Below are 19,502 nucleotides of genomic sequence, written 5' to 3' on the forward strand. Positions count from 1 at the left end.
GATTGCACATATCTGTGAATGTACTGATACCCATTAAGTGGGAAATTTCATTTGTATGAAGATCAAAGAGACATAATCTCCTTATTTGTCACACTTAAGTACAACAAAAACTCTAGACATTATATATAAACAAACATAAAAAGACTCCTGAAGGTGAAGAGGAAGACAGACCAACTTAGGACCGTGGAATGACATGATGATGGGTTCTCAAGGTTTTCTCTTTGTCTCCTGTATCTCCAAATTGGATCTGAAATAGGAATCTAGAAACATCAACAAGCACTGACGAAAAGAACCCCAACAAAAGTCCTCTTTTTCTAGGCAAAAGCCCAGGAAAGGAGCAACCTAGAAAGACAAAAAACATTTAGACAGTAACTGCTCTGCTCTACTGTTCCAACCAAACACGGAAGAAAATACTATGACTCCCATCCCCATGCCTGACAACACAGGTCAGTTAGGGAGTTTAGCCTATCACCATCATGACACTGCAATGAGGGAATCCCAACACCACACGAGTAGAGAAGGCCAACCAGAAAGCCAATATTTTCATCTCTGTCAGCTGATCATGTCCCTCCCCACACACCTCCCCCACAATGTCAGTGATGACTACTTGAGGATCCTGGAATTCTTTCCCTACCCAGCATATGAGGTGCTCTTCCTCCCCACCAGGCTAGATGAGAGGAAGCCTACTGGAGAAGTAGGCCTTTTACCATCACCCAGCAGTAATAAGACTAACCCTACAAGTAATGACTAATGTTTCCTCAGTGGACACCACATAGGAAACCAGAACTCCTAATTCCACCTAACAGTAATGAGGAGCTCCCCTCTGCAGTTGTCCACCTGCCTATAGTGAAACAGTAACCACCTTGCTATTTTGAGAGAACTGTGTCATGAAACAGCCAGCTGAAACAAGTTTTAAATAAGATTCATAGTCTTATGATATAAAAATGCCCAAGCATTGATCAACTGTCATACCAAGACCCAGCAAGGTCTCAAACTGGATGAAAAGAAGAAAATACATAGTAACACCAGATGATAAATATTTTGAGGTAACCATAATAGACATACTTTGACTAGCAATTAGGAATACAGTTGAAATAAATGTAAAACAGAAAATCTGAAAATTTAACTACTGAAATAAAGTCAGTAGATATGCCAGCAACAGAGTTAGGTAGAGATGGGGGTACAGAAGAATCAATAAACTGGAAGAGAGAACAATAAAAAATGTAACTAGCAGAGGGAGAAAAGGCTTAAGTACAATCAACAGAGCATCAGAGACCTATGGGGCTATGACAAAAGATTTAACATTCCTGTTATGTGAGTCCAAGAAAGAGAGAATAGATTGGGTCTGAAAATTACTTGAAGAAATAATGTTGAAAATTTCCCAAATTGGCAAGAGAAATAAAGTGAATAAAGCTACAGATTAGAGAAGCTGTGTGAAACTCAAATAGGATAAATTGAAAGAAATCCATACAAGACACATCATAATTAAATAAGAAATCTCAAAACTTAAAAGCATCTGGGGAGAAGTTGTTTTTTTATCTATAAGGAGAAAGTAATTAGAATAATAGGGAATTTCTTATCAGAAACTATAGAAGCCAGGGATGACTGGGTGGCACAGTCAGTTAAGCGTCCATCTCTTGGTCTTGGCTCAGATCTTCAGTTCAGGCCTTCATCTCAGGGTTGTGAGTTCAATCCCCACATTGAGTTCCAAGCTGAGCATGGAACCTACTAAAAAACAAAACCAAACCACAAGAAACAAGCTATAATAGCCATAGAGAGTAACTATTTTTCAACTGCTGAGAGAAAAATTCTCAACCAGGCTCATATTAGCTAGTGAAGGAATGAAGCCAAACATTCTCAGATGAAGGAAAACTTAGAGAACCTGTTGCTGGCAGACCTTCCCTAAAAGGACAACTAAACAAAGTTATATTAACAGAAAGAAAGCAATAGAAAGAAACTTGTAACATTAGAAAGAATAAGTTTGACAAGAAAAAATATGGGTAAATACATTAGGCATTACTTTTTCTCTTGGGTTTTCTTAATTATGTTTGATGGTGCAAAAATTATTTCTGATGTGTTTCTAAGTGTAGTGCCATGAAAATATTCATGACAATTATATTACAAACAATTAAGCATACAGGGGCATAAACTGAGGCAGGGTTTGTTAGTTCACTCAAATTGGTGAAGTGACATTGGTAGACTGTGATAAGTTATGTATATATAGTCTAATACCAAGAGCAACCACTTAAAAATAAATCAAAAAATACATTCAAAGAATGATAAATAAAAATGGAATTCTAGAAAATGTTTAAGTAATCAACAGGAGGCAGGTAAAATAAAGAAATGAAAAACAGAAAATAAACAGGAAACAGTAAAACAGCAGGCTTAAGCCCTAACATATCAGTAATTACATTAAATATAAGTGGTCTAAAAATACCAATTAAAAATTATCAGAGTGCATTAAAAGATAAGACCCCTCCTCTGTGCTATGTAAATTATATTCACTTCAAATATTTTAATATAGGCTGGTAGAGAGTAAAAGGATGGATAGGGTGCCTAGGTAGCCCAGTTAGTTAAGCATCCAACTCTTTATTTCAGCTTGGGTCATGATTTCAGGGTTGTGAGTTTGAGCCCTCCATCAGGCTCCATGATCAGTGTGGAGTCTGCTTGAAATTCTCTCTCTCTCCTTCTGCCCATCCCCTGCATGTTGTCTCTCCCTCTGTCCCTCCCTTTTCTCTCTCTCAAATAAACAAATCTTTAAAGAAAAAACTAAAAGGATGTCAGAGTTCTGTCATGTAAGCATTAATCAAAGGAAAGCTATAGTGGTTACATTAGTATTAGCTAAGGGAGACTTCAGAGCAGAGAGAATTTCTAGAGATGGTGATATTATAAAATGGCAGTCCAAGAAGACATAGTATGTGCTCAGCAAATAACACAACTGAAAAATATATGAAACAAAACTGATAGAACTAAAAAATGAAATAGACAAATCCATAGTTATGGATAGAGACTTCACCTCTTTCTCAACAACTAAAAGAAGAGCCAGGCAGAAAATCAGCAAGTATATAGAAGAACTCAACAATGCCATCAAGCAACATTTATAGAACACTTTACCCAACATCATTGCAATACATATTCTTTTCAAGTGTCCATGGACCATATACCAAGATAGACATATTAGACCATAAAAAACACTGCAGCAAACTTAAAAGCGTTGAAATCATTCAGTATGTTCTCTAATTACAGTGAGAAAAAATATGAAGTCATTAGCAGAAAGATAATGGGAGAATCTCAATTCTTGGCAAAGTTACATAGTATATAATTCTATTTATATAATATTCTTCTAACATTTTAGAATTTAAATTCAGTTAATTAACATATAATATATTATTGGTTTCAGAGGTACAGGCCTGGATTTATCTGTCTTATGTTATTCCCAGGGTTCACTACCTTACATGCCCTCCTTAATGTCCATCACCCAGCTACCCCATTGCACTACCCCCCTCCCCTCCATTAACCTTCAGTCTGTTTCCTATGATTAAGAATCTTTTATGGTTTGTCTCCCTTCCTGGTTTCATCTTGTTTCATTTTTTCCACTCTTCCCCTATGATCCTCTGCCTTATTTCTTAAATTACACATATCAGTGAGATCATATGATAATTGTCTTTCTCTGATGGACTTACTTCACTTAGCATAATACCCTCTAGTTATTATGGCAAGATTTCATCTTTGATTGCTATGTAATAGTCCTGTGTGTGTGTGTGTGTGTGTGTGTGTGTATGTATATCATATCTTCTTTATCCATTCATCTGTCGATGGACATCTGGGCTCTTTCCATAGCTTGGGTTTTGTGGACATTGAAACTATAAATATAAGGGTGCAGGTGCCCTTTTGGATCACTACATTTGTATATTTGGGATAAACACCCAGTAGTGTGATTGCTGGGTCATAGGGTAGCTCTATTTTCAACTTTTTGAGGAACCTCCATGCTGTTTTCCAGAGTGGCTGCACCAGCTTGCATTCCTACCAATAGTGTAGGAGGGTTCTCCTCTCTGTACATTCCAACCAACATCTGTCATTTCCTGACCTGTTAATTTTAGCCATTCTCACTGGTGTGAGGTGGTATCTCATTGTGGTTTTGATTAGTATTTCCCTGATGCAGAGTGATGTTGAGCATTTTTTCATGTGTCTCTTAGCCATTTGTATGTCTTTGGAGAAATGTCTGTTCATTTCTTCACTGACATGAAGAAGACATGAAGAAGAAGTTCATGTCTTCTACCCATTTCTTGATTGGAGTATTAGTTCTTTGGGTGTTGAGTTTGATAAGTTCTCTCTAGACTTCGGATACTAACCCATTATCTGATACGTCATTTGCAAATATATTCTCCGATTCTGTTGGTTGTCTTTTGGTTTTGTCAACTGTTTGCTTTGCTGTGCAAAAGCTTTTTATCTTGAAGAACTTCCAGTAGTTAAATTTGCCTTTATTGTCCTTGCCTTTGGAGACATGTATAACAAGAAGTTGCTGTGGCCAGGTCAAGTTGCTGCCTATGTTCTCTTCTAGGATTTTGATGGATTCCTGTCTCACATTTAGGTCTTTTATCCATTTTGAGTATATTTTTTGTGTTTAAGGAAATGGTCCAGTTTCATCCTTCTGCATGTGGGTGTCCAGTTTTCCTTACACCATTTCTCGAGGACACTGTTTTTTTTCCATTGGATATTCCTTCCTGCTTTGTTGAAGATTAGTTGGCCATATTGTTGAGGGTCCATTTCTGGGTTCTCTGTTGTGTTCCATTGATCTATGTGTCTGTTTTTGTGCCACTACCATATTGTCTTGATGATTACAGCTTTGTAATAGAGTTTGAAGTCCAGAATTGTGATGCCATCAGCTTTGGTTTCTTTTTCAACATTCCTTTGGCTATTTGGGGTCTTTTCTGGTTCTATATAAATTTTAGGATTATTTGTTCTAGCTCTGTGAAAAAAGATGATAGTATTTTGATAGGAATTGCATTGAATGTATAGATTGTTCTAGGTGGCATAGACATTTTAGCAATATTTGTCCTTCCAGTCCATGAACATGGAACATTTTTCCTTGTCTTTATGTCTTCCTCAACTTCTTTCATGAATGTTCTATAGTTTTCTGAGTACACATCCTTTACATCTTTGGTTAGGTTTATTCCTAGGTATCTTATAGTTTTGGGTGCAATTGTAAATGGGATCAACTCCTTAGGTGCAGTTGTAAATGGGTTCAACTCCTTAGGTACAATTGTAAATGGGATCTGTCTCTTTGTTAGTATATAAGAGTGAAATTGATTTCTGTGCATTGATTTTATCTGCCACTTTGCTGAATTCCTGTATGAGTTCTGGCAATTTGGGGTGGAGTCTTTTGGGTTTTCCACATAGAATATTATGTGTTCTGGAAAGAGTGAGAGTTTAACTTCTTCTTTGCCAATTCAGATGCCTTTTATTTCTTTTTGTTATCTGATTGCTGAGGCTAGGACTTCTAGTACTACGTACAGCAGTGGTGATGTGGACATACCTGCCATGTTCCTGACCTTAGGGGAAAATCTATGAGTTTTTCCCCATTGAAATGATACTTAGTAAGGGCTTTTCATACATGGCTTTTATGATATTCAGGTATGTTCCCTCTGCCTCTACACTGTGAAGAGTTTTAGTCAAGAAAGGATGCTGTACTTTGTCAAATGCTTTTTCTGCATCTATTGAGATGATCCTATGGTTCTTGTTCTTTCTTTCATTTATGTGGTATATCACATTGATTTGCAGGTGTTGAACCACATTTGCAGCCCAAGAATAAATCCCACTTGATCATGGTGTATAATCCTCTTAATGTACTATTGGACCTTATTGGCTAGTATCTTGGTGAGAATTTTTTCGTCTTTGTTCATCAGAGATATTGGTCTGTAATTCTTTTTGGTGGGGTCTCTGTCTGGTTTTGGGATCGAGGTACTGCTGGTTTCATAGAAAGAGTTTGGAAGTTTTTCTTCCATTTCTATTTTTTTAAAAAGCTTCAAAAGACTAGGTATTAATTCTTCTTCAAATGTTTGGTAGAATTCCCCTGGGAAGCCATCTGGCCCTGGGCTCTTGTTTGTTTGGAGATTTTTAATTATTGCTTCAATTTCCTTGCTGGTTATGTGTCTCTTCAGGTTTTCTGTTTCTTTCTGTTTCAGTTTTGGTAGTTTATATATCTCTAAGAATGCATTTCATCCAGATTGCCTAATTTGTTGTCATATATTGCCCATAGTATGTTCTTATAATTGTTTGTATTTCTTTGGTGTTAGTTGTGATAGCTCCTCTTTCATTCATGATTTTATTTATCTGGATCCTTTCTCTTTTCTCTCTTTTTTTTTTTTTAAGATTTTATCTATTTATTTATTTAACAGACAGAGATCACAAGTAGGCAGAGAGAGAGAGAGAGGGAAGCAGGCTCCCTGCCGAGCAGAGAGCCCGATGTGGGACTCGATCCCAGGACCCTGAGATCATGACCTGAGCTGAAGGCAGCGGCTTAACCCACTGAGCCACCCTGGCGCCCTTTTCTTTTCTTTTTGATAAGTCTGGCCAGGGGATTATCAATCTTACTAATTTTTTCACAGAACCAGCTCCTAGTTTCATTGATCTGTTCTATTCTTTTGGGTTTAGGCTTTATTTGCTGTTCTTTCTCTAGCCCCTTTAGGTATAAGTTTAGGTTGTATATTTGAGAACTTTTTTATTTCCTGAGAAAGGTTTGTATTGCTATATACTTCCCTCTTAAGGCCACCTTTGCTGCATCCCAAAGATTTTGAAGAGTTGTCTTCTCATTTTCATTAGTTTTTGTGAATTTTTAAAATTCTTCTTTAATTTCCTGGGTGAACCATTCATTCTTTAGTAGGATGCTCTTTAGCCTCCATGTATTTGAGTTCTTTCTAAATTTCCTCCTGTGACTGAGTTCCAGTTTCAAAGCAGTGTGGTCTGAAAATATGTAGGGAATGATCCGAGTCTTTTGATACTGGTTAAGAGGAGGATTGATCCAAAATGGTGGTGGAATAGGAGATCTGAATTTCATCTGGTCCCAAGAATTCAGCTAGATAGCTTTCAAATGATTCTAAACACCTGTGAACTCAGCCAGAGATCTAAGGAGAAAAAAAAAAAAATAGCTGTAGTTCTATGAATAGAAAAGTGACCACTTTTTGTAAGAATGACAAAATGGAAAAACTCACCTCAGAGAAGAGAACAAGAGGCAGTACTGACTGCCAGGAACCTAATCAGTATGAACATAAGTAAGATGTTGGAATTTGAGTTCAGAATAATGATTATAAAGATACTAGCTGGGTTCGAAAGAAGCATAGATGACAGCAGAGAATCCCTTTCTGGAGAAGTAAAAAAAACTAAAAACCAAGTTGAAATTAAAAAGGCTATTAATGAGATGCAATAAAAAATGGAAGCTCTAACTACTAGGATCAAGGAGGCAAAAGAGAGAATTAGTGATATACAAGACAAAATGATGAAGAATAAAGAAGCTGAAAAAAGATAAACAACTCTTGGATCACAAAGGGAGAATTAGAGAGATAAGTGATACTATAAAGCAGAATAATATTAGAATAATTTGGAGAGATGGGGGCAGAAGGTATATTGGAGCAAATTATAGCAGAGAACTTACCTGTTCTGGGAAAGGAAATGGGCATTCAAGTCTAGGAGGCACAGAGGATTCCTCTCAGAAATCAGTAAAAACAGGTCAACGCCCTGACATGTAATAGTGAAACTTGCAAATCTCAGAGACAAAGAGAAAATCCTGAATGCAGCTCAGAACAAGAGGTCTGTAACCTACAAGGATAGAAACTTTAGAATGGCAGCAAACCTATCTACAGAGACCTGGCAGGCCAGAAACAACTGGCATAATATATTCAGGGTGCTGAATGAGAAGAATATGCAAACAAGAATACTTATATTCAGCTAGGATGTATTTCGAAATAATAGTGATAAAAAGCTTCCACGACAGCAGAAACTTAAAGAGAATTTGTGATCACCAAACCAGCCCTACAAGAAATTTTAAAAGGGATCCTCAAAGCAAAGAGAGAGCCCAAAAGTAACATAGTCCTGAAAGGAACAGAAACAATGTTAACAGTTACTCTGCAGGTAATACAATGTTACTAAATTCTTATCTTTTAATAGTTACTCTGAATGTAAATGGGCTAACTGCTCCAGTCAAAAAACACAGGGTATCAGATTGAATAAAAAAGCAAGACCCATGGATTTTCTGTCTGTAAGAGACTCATTTTAGACCCAACTACACCTCCAGAGTTGAAGTGAGAGGGTAGGGTAGGAAACCATTTATCATGCCAGGGGATATCAAAAGAAAGCTGGGGTAGCAATCCTTATATCAGACAAATTAGATTTTAAACCAAAGACTGTAATAAAGAGTTGAGGAAGGACACTATGTCATAAGTAAGAGTCTATGCAAGAAGATCTAACAATTGTAAATATTTATGCATGGGAGCAGCAAAATATATAAGCCAATTAATAAAATCAATGAAACACATCAACAGTAATGCAATAATAGGGGACTTTAATACCCCCCTCACTGCAATGGAAAGACTGGCTAAGCAGAAGATCCACAAGGAAATAAGGGCTTTGAATGACAGACTGGACCAAGTGGACTTCACATGTATATTTGGAACATTCCATCCTAAAGCAACAGAATACACTCTCCCCTCTGGTGCATGTGGAACATTCTCTAGAATAGATCACCTACTGGGTCACAGATCAGGTCTATTTATACAACATTCTTGAAATGACCCATTTAGTAGTAAAAAACAGATTACTCATTGTCAGGGTTTGAGGAGGTAGTATAAGAGGGAAGTGGGTGTGGCTCATGTAACAGGGTAACATGGGGGATCCTTATGGCCGTTGAAATGTTCTGTTTCTCAGTCATGTTAATGCCAGTATCCTGTGGTGTTTTTGTTTTGTTTCCTGCTTTTGAGAGAGAGAGTATAAGCAGGGGGCAGGGAGGCAGAGGAAGAGGGAGAGAATCTCAGGCATGCTTCATGCTGAGACTCAGTCTCATGACCATGAAATCATGACCTGAGCTGATATCAAGACTTGGACACCCAACCCACTGAACCCCATCCAGTATCCTGGTTTTAATATAGTTTTGCATTTGGGGTAATCTGGTTATAGAGTACATAGGACCGCCTTTTTATTATTTTTAAAAACTTCTTATTAACCTACAGTTATCTCCAGTTAAAAAATGGAATTTAAAAAATGGAGATTATTGAGTACTGTATAAACGTTTGTAGCAAAGGAACTCTAGAATGAGACCTTTTCTCCATTACATGATCAGAGAACTGATCTGAAAATAACCTTTTCTCTAAAAGAAAGCAAAAGGTTTGCCCTTTGATACTATTTTTCACCTATCATATTTGAAAAGATCATAAAGTTTGATAATATATTTGTGAGGCCATGAGGGGAACAAGTTTTCTTATACGCTATTGATGCCATCTATAGACATTTTAGTGAGTTTTAAAATTAGAAGTTTACATGCCCATTGACTTATAGTTCCATTTTTAACTATCCTGTAGATCTACTTTTGCAAATGCAACATGACATGTATTCTGTGTTATTCACTTCATCATTGACAGATTAACAAAAGATTGCAAGCAACCTAAATACCCTTTAAGTAGGGAACTAGTTAATTATTGTACATCAAGAAAATGAACTTCTGTGAAGCAATGAAAACAGAATAAGGAAGCTCTTTTCATACTAATGAATACTCTTCAAGATATTTTAAATGCAAAAAAGGATGGTGGGAAACACTGTATGTGTTGCTCTGTGTGTATACACATACATGTAGGAATTTAATTATATATACAGAGAACATTTTTGAAAGGATATTTAAGAAATTGCTTTCTGGAGGCACCTGGGTGGCTCAGTTAAGCAGCTGGGTCTTGATTTCAGCTCAGGTCATGATCTCAGAGCCCTGGGACTGAGCTCCACATTGGGCCCTGCATTCAGTGGGGGGTCCTCAAGTGGGGTCCACTTAAGGATTCTTTCTCTCCCTCTCCCATTTTCCCTCTTCCTACTTGTGCATTCTCTCTCTTTATCTCCAAAATAAATAAATCTTGGAATGCCTGAGGGTTTCATTCAGTTGAGTGTCTGTCTTTTACTCACGTCATGATCGCAGGGTTCTGGGATCAATTCAGACTCTTTGCTCAGTGGGGAGCAGTTCTTTTCCCTTTGCCTGCTGCTCCTCCTACTTGTGCTTGCTCACTCTCTCTCTCTGACAAATAAATATTTTTTTTTAAAATTAAATAAATCTTTAAAAAGGAAAAGAGGGGCATTGGGTGGCTCAGTCGGTTAAGTGTCTGCCTTTGGCTCAGGTCATGATCTCAGGACCCTGAAATCGAGCCCCTCGTCGGGCTCCCTGCTCACTGGGGAGTCTGCTTCTCCTTCTTCCTCTGTTCCCCGTACTTGTGTTCTCTCTCTAATATATACATAAAATCTTTTTAAAAAAGAGAGATAAATTGCTTTCCGGGAGGGGAACTGAGCACTAAAGATGAGAGAAATAGAAGGAAGAATTTTGGTATACTTTTGAAATTTTAATTATATGAATATCACTGAGTCAAATTTTAAAATATAAGTGTTGAGGCAATCTTATAGTAATGACATAAAAACTAATTTCTTATTCAGATGTTCAGTCATTGTGATGATATTGATAGTTGAGATATGTTCAGTTCACATGGTGCAAAAATTGGTTTTTATAATTCTCACTGTATCGGTTATTCAGATTTTTAAATTTTTAATTGGAGTATAATTAACATACAGTATTATATTACTTTTAGGTGTACACTATAATGATTCAGCAGTTCTACACATTACTCAGTGCTGATCATAAGTGTACTCAATCCTCTTTATTTCACCCACAGCCCCACCTTCCTTCCCTCTGCCAACCCCCAGTTTCCTGTGTTTAAGAGTATACTTTTTTTGTTTGTTTCTTTCCTTCTTCGTTCATTTGTTCTATTTTTTTAAATTTCACATGTAAGTGAAATCAAATAGTTTTGGTCTTTTTCTGACTGACTTATTGTACTTGCATTAATTGTACCCTTTAGGTCCATCCGTATTTCAGACTTCATTTTTTAAAAACATGTATAAAGTGATTTCCTGAGTGGAGAGTTATAAAGTGATGTTTAAGTTTCTTTTTTCTTTTGTGCTTCTTTTTGCTTTCTAATGTTTTCTTTAATTTTCAACAGTGAAAACAAGTTGCTCTGGGTATTGCACAAGTCAGGAAATATTACCCGATGTATTGACCCTGATATTAGTGTGTATTTTATTTATAATCGGGAAAAAATATGTGTAAAAATCTTTGCAAAGATTAATTTGTAATTTTTTAATGCATTAGAAGTGCAGTTAAGTTCTACATATTTGTATTTTTGTTTTGAGCTGTTTGATAGGTACTAAAAATTAAGAAGCCAGTTTCGATGAGTAAATATAACACATCTAATTAATCATCTTATCAAAGTGACATTACTGTTTTAACTTTTCCCCAGATCATTTCCAGTCTTGTTTTTTGCCACTTGATTTTTTTACTCTGGCTTTGGGGTCCTCCCATAGCCTTTATGATTTAGCATTAATACCTAGTAGCCTAACAAAAGATGCATACTCTACAGCAGTTGATTTCTTTCCTAATTAACTCCTATTAATTAGGGATCCACAAATACTTACAAAGTACCAGAACATCTCCAAGTAGTAATTCTGGATCAAGTATTGGTTGATAACATGCCAAAGACTTTCGTCTCCACGTTTTTGCAAATTGAGAAATTTGAGTCTATTTCAGTAGTAAGTTTTTGTGTTTTGTTTAGTTGATTAATATTATGTGTCATTGCTCCCAGGTCAATCTTACAAACCATTGTGGTTTCATGGGAGGACTACAAAAAAACAAAAGCACTGGATTGACCACACCATATTTTGCTACCTCTACAGTAGAAGTAATATTTCATGTATCAACAAGAATGCCTTCTGATAATGATGACTCCTTGACCAAAAAAGTAAGTGCTGAGGAAAAAATGTTGAGTTAAAATCCTTGCAATTAAGAAGATAAATACATAAAATAGTAAGTAGTTGATCAAGCACTATTTCTGAGTATTCCACTCTTCATTTAATACTATCTTCAGAAACAAGATTGTTGTAGAGCTAATGCTGTTTTCATTAATGATAATATTGAAAGTTATTATCTTAAAGGATTTGCCTTTAAGAAAATGGGGATATGACAAACTGAAAAACTTCTACATATGTTCAAATGGGTGAAATTATATTTCAAGTCTCTTCATACACAAATAGATATAATGGTTATATTGATTGAGGGAGAGCAAAAGTTTATATTATTATAAAGCACTTAAAATATAACATTCTTTATCATAAATTTTAACTAAAACTAAGAGCAGATAAGATAAACCATAATAATAAAAAAGAATTTTACTACCCTAGAATTTATAAGAGATGTGGTGGAATGGTTTTGATGGCCCTTGTGCTTTAAACCTACACCATCATTTTTCTGTAGGTGGCACTGGCATTTAAGAGTCGTTCTAGTGATTGTAGGGGTACCTCAGAGTACAGTTATATGTATTCAATCATGTTTGGTTTTCTTAGGGAGAAATATTTTTAAGAATAAAACCTTGTCCAGTATTTCTTCACCTTCTCTTTCTCCTCCTCCTTCAATTTATTCAAAACTGCTAAATGTAACCAACTTAATATCATTGGTCATTTTATTTAATATTCTTTTGCCTGATACCAGACTCTTTATACCATATTAATAAACTACAAAAACAGCATATTCTCACACTCTTTTGTAAAGGAATTTCAGAACTCCTCTCACATATTTCATAAGACTGATTCAGTACCCTTGAAGCCTTTTGTTTACAATTTAAAGTACTGTTGGAACTTGCCTACTAAATGAGTAATGGTTGGTAAAACTAATGTATGGATGCTAATTAGATTGGAATGATTAGTAAAGGTGGAGATAATTGATAAATGTAAGAAAGTATATTCAGTAACTGGTTTGCTATAGAATTTCTTGTTGCATAGTTTTTATTTTTTTTTTTAAGATTTTATTTATTTATTTGACAGAGAGAGATCACAAGTAGACAGAGACGCAGGCAGAGAGAGAGAGAGAGGGAAGCAGGCTCCCTGCCGAGCAGAGAGCCCGATGCAGGCCTCGATCCCAGGACCCTGAGATCATGACCTGAGCCGAAGGCAGCTGCTTAACCCACTGAGCCACCCAGGCGCCCATTGTTGCAGTTTTTAGAAGTAGAAAATGATCCATGAATACTGATAAGATGGTGAAGAGGTGGATTGGAGTGAAAACTTCATTAAAATGTCAATTAAGCACTTTCTTCCATCAACTCATTATAAATCTCTATGAAAATAAGCCATTCCTGAATTAGAGATAATTATAAGTATAGTGCAAAAAGATAATTTTAGGGCCACCTGGTGTCTCAGTCTGTTAAGTGTCCAGTGCTTGATTTTGGCTCAAGCCAAAATCAGTCTCAACGTCATGAGGGTTGAGCCTTGTGTGGCACTCTGTGCTAGGGGTGGAGCCTGCATGGGATTCTCTCTGACCCTCCCCTGCTCTTATTCTCATACTTGCACACACACTCTCTTTCCCTCGCAAAAAAAAAAATAAAATAAAATTTAAAAAATAAATTAAATATTAAAAATTGTTTTAAAGGATAATTTTAATCATTAAGAACTTGGCCATGACTCACATTTATCATTATCATTTTCATGATAATCCATGGCTCCATGGATACAACTTTTAAACTCCAGAGCAGAGTCTAAAATTGATAGTATTTTGGATTATAAACATAAAAGAACAATAAAGTACATCATTTTTTGTTTAAAAAAAAAAACAACAGTTTTGTTCTTTTTTTTTTTTTTTTAAGAAAACTATGCCAGGGTATTTTTTTACTTCACTATATTAAAAATGATAATTATATCGTACTTGAAATTTTATTCCTATGACCTTTGTAAAAATGTCAAATAAGTAGGATTTCTTACTATTTTTAAAGCAGTCATGAGGGTGTGTTCTTAATTACATAAGAAGTTTCTGAAATGAATGTTTAACAAGTTGTTATCATAAGAAAATTAATTTTGGAGAAGATAACACCATTTAAGAATTGTTAAATGGTTGAGTTCTAATTAAAACTATATTGTTAAGTGGTAACATTTTTAAGTGTTGGATGTATTACAGAGTTTTGAGGAAATAAGTATTGAGCATTAATAGTTTATTTTATCTCTATATATAGAAAGTTTTGTACTGTGGTAAAAATTACAGATATAATTTACTATTTTTGCTTTTTAAAAAAAATTTTATTTAATTTTTTATAGGGTTTGGAAATTTTTCATTGATGCATAATTAATATATAGTGTCATATTAGTTTTGGATTTGTGCATTGTAATAACAGTTCTCTATTTCACCCATTCCCCCAACCCTTTTCCCCTCTGGCAAACTCCAGTGTTCCCTCTGTATTTAAGAGTCTAGTTCTCTTTGTCCATTTTTTTTCTTGGTTCATTTGTTCTGTTTCTTACATTCTACACATGAGTGAAATAATACAGAATTTGTCTTTGTCGGACTGACATTTCACTTAGCATTATACCCTCTAGGTCCATCCGTGATGTCACAGATGGCAAGATCTCTTTTTTTTTTTAATGGCTGAGTAATATTCTATTGTACATATTTATATATATATATATCACATCTTCTTTATCCATTCATCTATGGACAGACACTTGGGTTGCTTCTATATCTTGGCTATTGTAAATAATGCTGCAGTAAACATAGAGGTGCCTATGTCATTTCATTAGTATTTTGTTTTCGTTGGATAAATATGCAGTAATGGAATTATTGGATCATATGGTAATTCTGTTTTCCACACTGTTTTGCACAGTGACTGCACCAATTTGCATTTCCAGCAGTAGTGCACAGGGTTCCTGTTTCTCCACATCCTCGCCAATACTTATTTCTTGGTAGTTTTGTTTTTGTTTTTGTTTTTGTTTTTCATTCTAGCCATTCTCACTGGTATAAGGTGATATCTCATTGTGGTTTTGATTTGTCTTTCCCTGATGATTAGTGATGTTGAACATCTTTTCATGTGTCTATTGGTCACCTGTATGTCTTCTTTGGAAAAATGTCTATTCAGGTCCTCTGGCCATTTTTAGATTATTATTTTGGTGTTAGTTGTATAAATTCTTTTTGTATTTTGGATATTAACTCTTTATCAGATATATCATTTGCAGTTGTCTTCTCTAATTTAAGAGGTTGCCTTGTCCTTTTGTTGGTGACTTTCTTTGCCATATAAAACCTTTTTATTTTGCTGTAGTCCCAATAGTTTAATTTTGGTTTTGTTTCTCTTGCCTAAGGAGACATAGCTACAAAAATGTTTCCATGGCTGGTGTCCAAAAAATTACTTACCTATGTTTTCTTCTAATTTATTGTTTCAGGTCTTACATTTAGATCTTTAAACCATTTTTATTTTATTTTTGTGTATGGTGTAGGAAAGTGGTCCAGTTTTATTTTTTGCATGTAGCTGTCCAGCTTTCTCAGAACTATTTGTTGAAGAGACTATCTTTTCCCCAGTGTATATTTTTCCCCTCCTTTGTTGTAGATTAATTAACCATATAAACATAGGTTTATTTCTAGGTTCTTTGGACTGTTCCATTAACCTATATGTCAGTTTTTATGCCAGTACCATACTGTTTGGATTACTACAGCTTTATAGTGTATCTTGAAATCTGGGATTATGATACTTCCAAGCTTTGTTCTTTCTCAAGATTGCTTTGGCTGTTCAGGGTCTTTCATGGTTCCATACAGATTTTAAGATTATTTATTCTAATTTTGTAAAAATTACTGTTGGTATTTTGATAGGGATTGCACTGAATTCATAGATTGCGTTGGGCAATATGGACATCTTAACAGTGTTGGTTTTCCCAGTCCATGAGCCTGGAATATCTTTCCATTTGTTTGTGTCATCTTCAGCTTCTTTCATCAGTGTTTTATAGTTTTCAGAGTGCAGTTTATTCTTAGACATTTTATTCTTTTTGGTGCAGTTAAAAATGGGATTGTTTTGTTAATTTCTCCTTTATTATCAGTATAAAGAAATTTCAGCCGTATTATTGACTTTGTATTTTGCAACTTTACTGAATTCATTTATCAGTGCTAGTAGTTTTTTTGTGGAATGTCATCTGCAGATAGTGACAGCTTCACTTCTTCCTTATGAATTTGGATGCTTTGTATTGTCTGTTTTGTCTCATTCCTGTGACTAATACTATGCTGAATAAAAGTGATGAGAGTGGACACCTTTGTCATGTTTCTGATCTTAGAAGGAAAGCTCTTATATTTCTCCATTGCATGTCTTGTTAGCTGTGGGTTTTTTTCATATATAGCCTTTATTATGTTGAGGTGTGTTCCCTCTAACCCTACTTTTTTGAGAGATTTTATTGTGAATGGATGTTGTATTTTGTCAAATGCTTTTTCATCTCTTGAGATGATCATATGGTTTTTACTCTTTTTCTTGTTAATGCGCAGTGTGTTGATTGATTTGTGGATATTGCCACTCTTGCATCCCAAGGATAAATCCTACTTGATTGTGCTGAATGGTTTTTTTAATATATTGTTGGATTCGGTTTGCTAATATTGTTTTGTGGATTTTCACATCTATTTTCGTCAGATTGTCCCATAGTTTTTCCATTCCTTCCCTTCTCTTCCCTTTCCCTCCCTCTCTCTCTCTCTTTCTCTTTCTCTTTTGTTTATTACTCTGGTTTTAGCATCAGGGTAATCCTAGCCTTGTGAATAAATTTGGAAGCTTTCCTTCCTCTTCTATTTTTTGGAGTAGTTTGAGAAAAATGAGTCATAACTCTTCTTTATATATTTGGTAGAATTCACCTGTGAAGCCATCTTTTTCTGGACGTTCTTGTTATTGTTATTATCATTTACAATCTTCTTTATTTATTAGAGAGCACAAGAGCAGGGGAAGGGCAGAGGGAGAAAGAGAAGCAGACCCCAAGCTGGGATCATGACCTGAGCTGAAGGCAGATGCTTAACCGACTGAGCCACCTCTGGACTTTTGTTTGTTGGGAGTTTTTTGATTACTGGTTCAGTTTTATTGCTAGTACTTGGTCTGTTAAATTTTCTGTTTTTTCCTGATTCCATTTTTGGAAGGTTATATGTTTCTGCAAATTTATTCATTTCTTCTAGGTTGTCCTATTTGTGGGCATATAATTTTTCACAATATTCTCTTATAATCCTTTATATATCTGTAGTGTTGGTTATTTTTCCTCTCTCACTTCTGATGGCATTTATTTGTGTATTTATCAATTTTGTTGATCTTTTCAAACAACCAGCTTTAGTCTTACTCATCTCTTCTATTGCTTTTTAGTTTCTATTTCATTTATTTCACCCTAATCTTTTTTTTTTTTTAAAGATTTTATTTATTTATTTGACAGGCAGAGATCACAAGTAGGCAGAGAGGCAGGCAAAGAGAAAGGAGGAAGTAGGCTCCCTGCTGAGCAGAGAGCTCGATGTGGGGCCCGATCCCAGGATCCTGGGATCATGACCTGAGCCGAAGGCAGAGGCTTTAACCCACTGAGCCACCCAGGCGCCCCCACTCTAATCTTTTTTATTTCTTCTGCCAGCTTTGGGTTTGTTGGTTCTTGTCTTTCTGGCTCCTTTAGGTGTAAGGTTAGGTTGCTTATTTGAGATTTTTCTTGTTTTTTTTGAGGTAGGTCTGTGTTGCTATAAATTTCCTTCTCAGAACAGCTTTTACAGGGGCGCCTGGGTTAAGCATCTGCCTTCAGCCCAGGTCATGATCTCAGGATCCTGGTTTTGAACCCCTCATCAGGCTCTCTGTTCAGTGAGGAGTCTGCTTCTCCTCCTCATTCTCCCTCTGTTATTTATTTATTCTTTGTTTTATTTATTTATTCGAGATCTCACTCTCTCTCGAATAAATAAATAAAAACCTTAAAAAACAATTTAAAAAAAAAACAGTTTTTATAGCCTCCCAAAGATTGTGGGCCCTTGTGTTTTTATTTTCATTTGTTACCATGTAATTTTTATTTCCTCTTTGGTTTCTTGGTTGACCCATTTATTGTTTAGTAGTATGTATTTTAGTCTGTGGTTTTTGGCCTAATGTGATTTGTTCTGGCGAATATTCCATGTGCACTTGAAAAGAATACATATTCTACTGTTTGGGGTTTGTTTCTGGTTTTTTGTTTCGTTTTGAGAGAGAGGAAGAGAGAACATTCACATGCACACATGCAACAGGGAGAAAGGAGGGGGAGAGGGAGAGAAGGAGTCTCAAGTAGGTTCCATGTTCAGTGCAAAACCCGACACAGGCCTTGACCCCACCATCCCACAATAATGGCCCAAGGTAAAATCAAGAGTAAGACATCCAAAAGACTGAGCCACCCAGGCATCCCTATATTCCACTGTGTTTGGATGGAATGTCTGAATATATCTCTTAGGTCCATCTGGTCTAATGTGTCATTCAAGACCACTGTTTCCTTATTGATTTTCTTTATGCTCTATCCATTGATGTATGTGGGGTGTTAATGTCCCCTACTATTGTATTACTGTCTGTTTCTTCCTTTTTATCTGTTAATAGCTGCTTTATGTATTGGGAGGCTCCTATTTTGAGCACATAGATATTTATAATTGTTATAACTTCCTGTTGAATTGTTCTCTTTATGATTATTTATTGTCCTTCTTTTTCTCTTGGTATAGTCTTTGTTTTAAAGTCTATTTTGTGGTATAGATATTGCAACCACCGCTTTCTTTTTGCTTCCATTTGCATGGTAAACCTTTTTCCATCCCTTCACTTTGGATCTGTATGTGTCCTTTGGTCTGAAGTGAGTCTCTTTTTTTTTTTTTTTTTTAAGATTTTATTTATTTATTTGACAGACAGGGATCACGAGCAGGCAGAGAGAGAGGGGGAAGCAGGCTCCCCGCTGAGGGGAGGCCGATGTGGGGCTGAGGCTTGATCCAGGATCTTGGGATCATGACCTGGGCCAAAGGCAGAGGCTCTAACCAACTGAGCCACCCAGGCGCCTCTGGAGTGAATTTGCCTTATAGGCAAATTATAAATGTTGCTTTTTTAATCCATTCAGTCATCCTATGTCTTTTGATTGGAGCACTTAGTCCATTTACATCTAAATTCCCATCATTGATATGTACTTATTGCCATTTTTATTACTGGTTTTGCAGTTCTTTTTGTAGCTCTTCCCTATTTATTCTCTTGCTGTCTTTGATCATGGTTTGTTGATGTCTTTACTTGTATGCTTGAATTTTTTTCTCTTTATCTTTTGTGTAACTCTTACAGGTTTTCGATTTGTGGTTTTCATTAGGTTCATATATAACATTTTATGTGTAAAGCAGTCTATATAAGGTTGATGTTCATTTAAATTTGAATCACTCCTCACCCCCACGTTATATGATGTCATACTGTATACCCTTTTATTTTGAGAAT

At 35.8% G+C, this 19,502-nt stretch overlaps 1 protein-coding gene across 9 annotated transcripts in view; it reads left to right on the top strand.

Moving 5' to 3' along the window:
- RALGAPA1 (Ral GTPase activating protein catalytic subunit alpha 1) overlaps nt 1-19,502 on the top strand; it is a 256,054-nt gene that overhangs the window by 189,872 nt on the left and 46,680 nt on the right. For all 9 annotated transcript variants that reach the window (XM_082737789.1, XM_082737788.1, XM_082737790.1 and 6 more), the window contains one exon: nt 11,877-12,032. In XM_082737789.1, coding sequence (XP_082593915.1) covers nt 11,877-12,032 — 156 coding nt within the window. The remainder of the gene's footprint in view (nt 1-11,876; nt 12,033-19,502) is intronic.

This window comes from Mustela nivalis, assembly GCF_964662115.1.
Source record: "Mustela nivalis genome assembly, chromosome: 6".
NCBI lineage: Eukaryota > Metazoa > Chordata > Mammalia > Carnivora > Mustelidae > Mustela > Mustela nivalis.